Source organism: Rhagoletis zephyria, unplaced genomic scaffold (assembly GCF_001687245.7).
Source record: "Rhagoletis zephyria isolate East Lansing unplaced genomic scaffold, Rhagoletis_zephyria_1.1 Rzeph_scaffold_28382, whole genome shotgun sequence".
NCBI classification, from domain to species: domain Eukaryota; kingdom Metazoa; phylum Arthropoda; class Insecta; order Diptera; family Tephritidae; genus Rhagoletis; species Rhagoletis zephyria.
Window position 1 is genome coordinate 1 of NW_016185439.1, and position 762 is coordinate 762.

At 33.1% G+C, this 762-nt stretch overlaps 1 protein-coding gene across 1 annotated transcript; it reads left to right on the forward strand.

The window, feature by feature from the left end:
• Nucleotides 1-7: 7 nt before the first annotated feature.
• LOC108382734 (cytochrome P450 CYP12A2-like) lies at nt 8-484 on the forward strand (the record flags this gene model as incomplete). The annotated part of the gene is made up of 2 exons (XM_017639105.1): nt 8-264; nt 302-484. Coding segments are annotated over 2 exons (402 nt in total), but the record flags the coding sequence as incomplete, so codon positions are not given.
• Between the last annotated feature and the right edge of the window lie 278 nt (nt 485-762).

Consider the following 762-nt stretch of genomic DNA (forward strand, 5'->3'; position numbering starts at 1 on the left):
CGGTTATAGAGTGCCGAAAGGTACTTTGGTGAATATGGTTGCCACTACTCTATTGGCTAATGAAAAGTATTTTCCCCATCCGTTGGAATTTTTGCCAGAACGTTGGCTGCGATCGGCTAAAGGAGAGGACGAGAATATCGTGAACAGTGCAACCGAGTGCGTGCAAACACTAAAACCAAACAATCCGTTCATATTTTTGCCGTTCGGTTTCGGTCCAAGAATTTGTCTGGGACGCAGAATTNCCGTTCATATTTTTGCCGTTCGGTTTCGGTCCAAGAATTTGTCTGGGACGCAGAATTAGCGAACTGGAAATGGAATTGGGTATTGCTAGAATAGTTAGAAATTTTAAAATTGAATTTAATTACCCTACGGCAAATGCTTTTAAGAGTTTATTTGTTAATTTGCCAAACATTCCGTTGAAATTTAAGTTCACTGATATTGAATAGTAACCAATAAATAAATAAATTAATTTATTAATTTAAAAAAAAAGCAGCAGACAAAAATCGGGCTCGTCAGCTATTTTTTATTTATTTTTTTTTTTTAACCTACAGTGGGAAGCAAAAATGTCAAAATCGTTATTTTTTTAATATTGAGTTTTGCATATTAAAACTTTTTCGGTGATTTTTGATTAAAATAGTGTCCATGCTTTGCTAAAACAACTTTATTTAATCAACAATTCCTCCAATTTTCATTAAATTTTTCAAGTTTTGGATATGAATTTCAAAAAATACTTCTGAGTATGCCGTTTTTCAAAAATTTTGG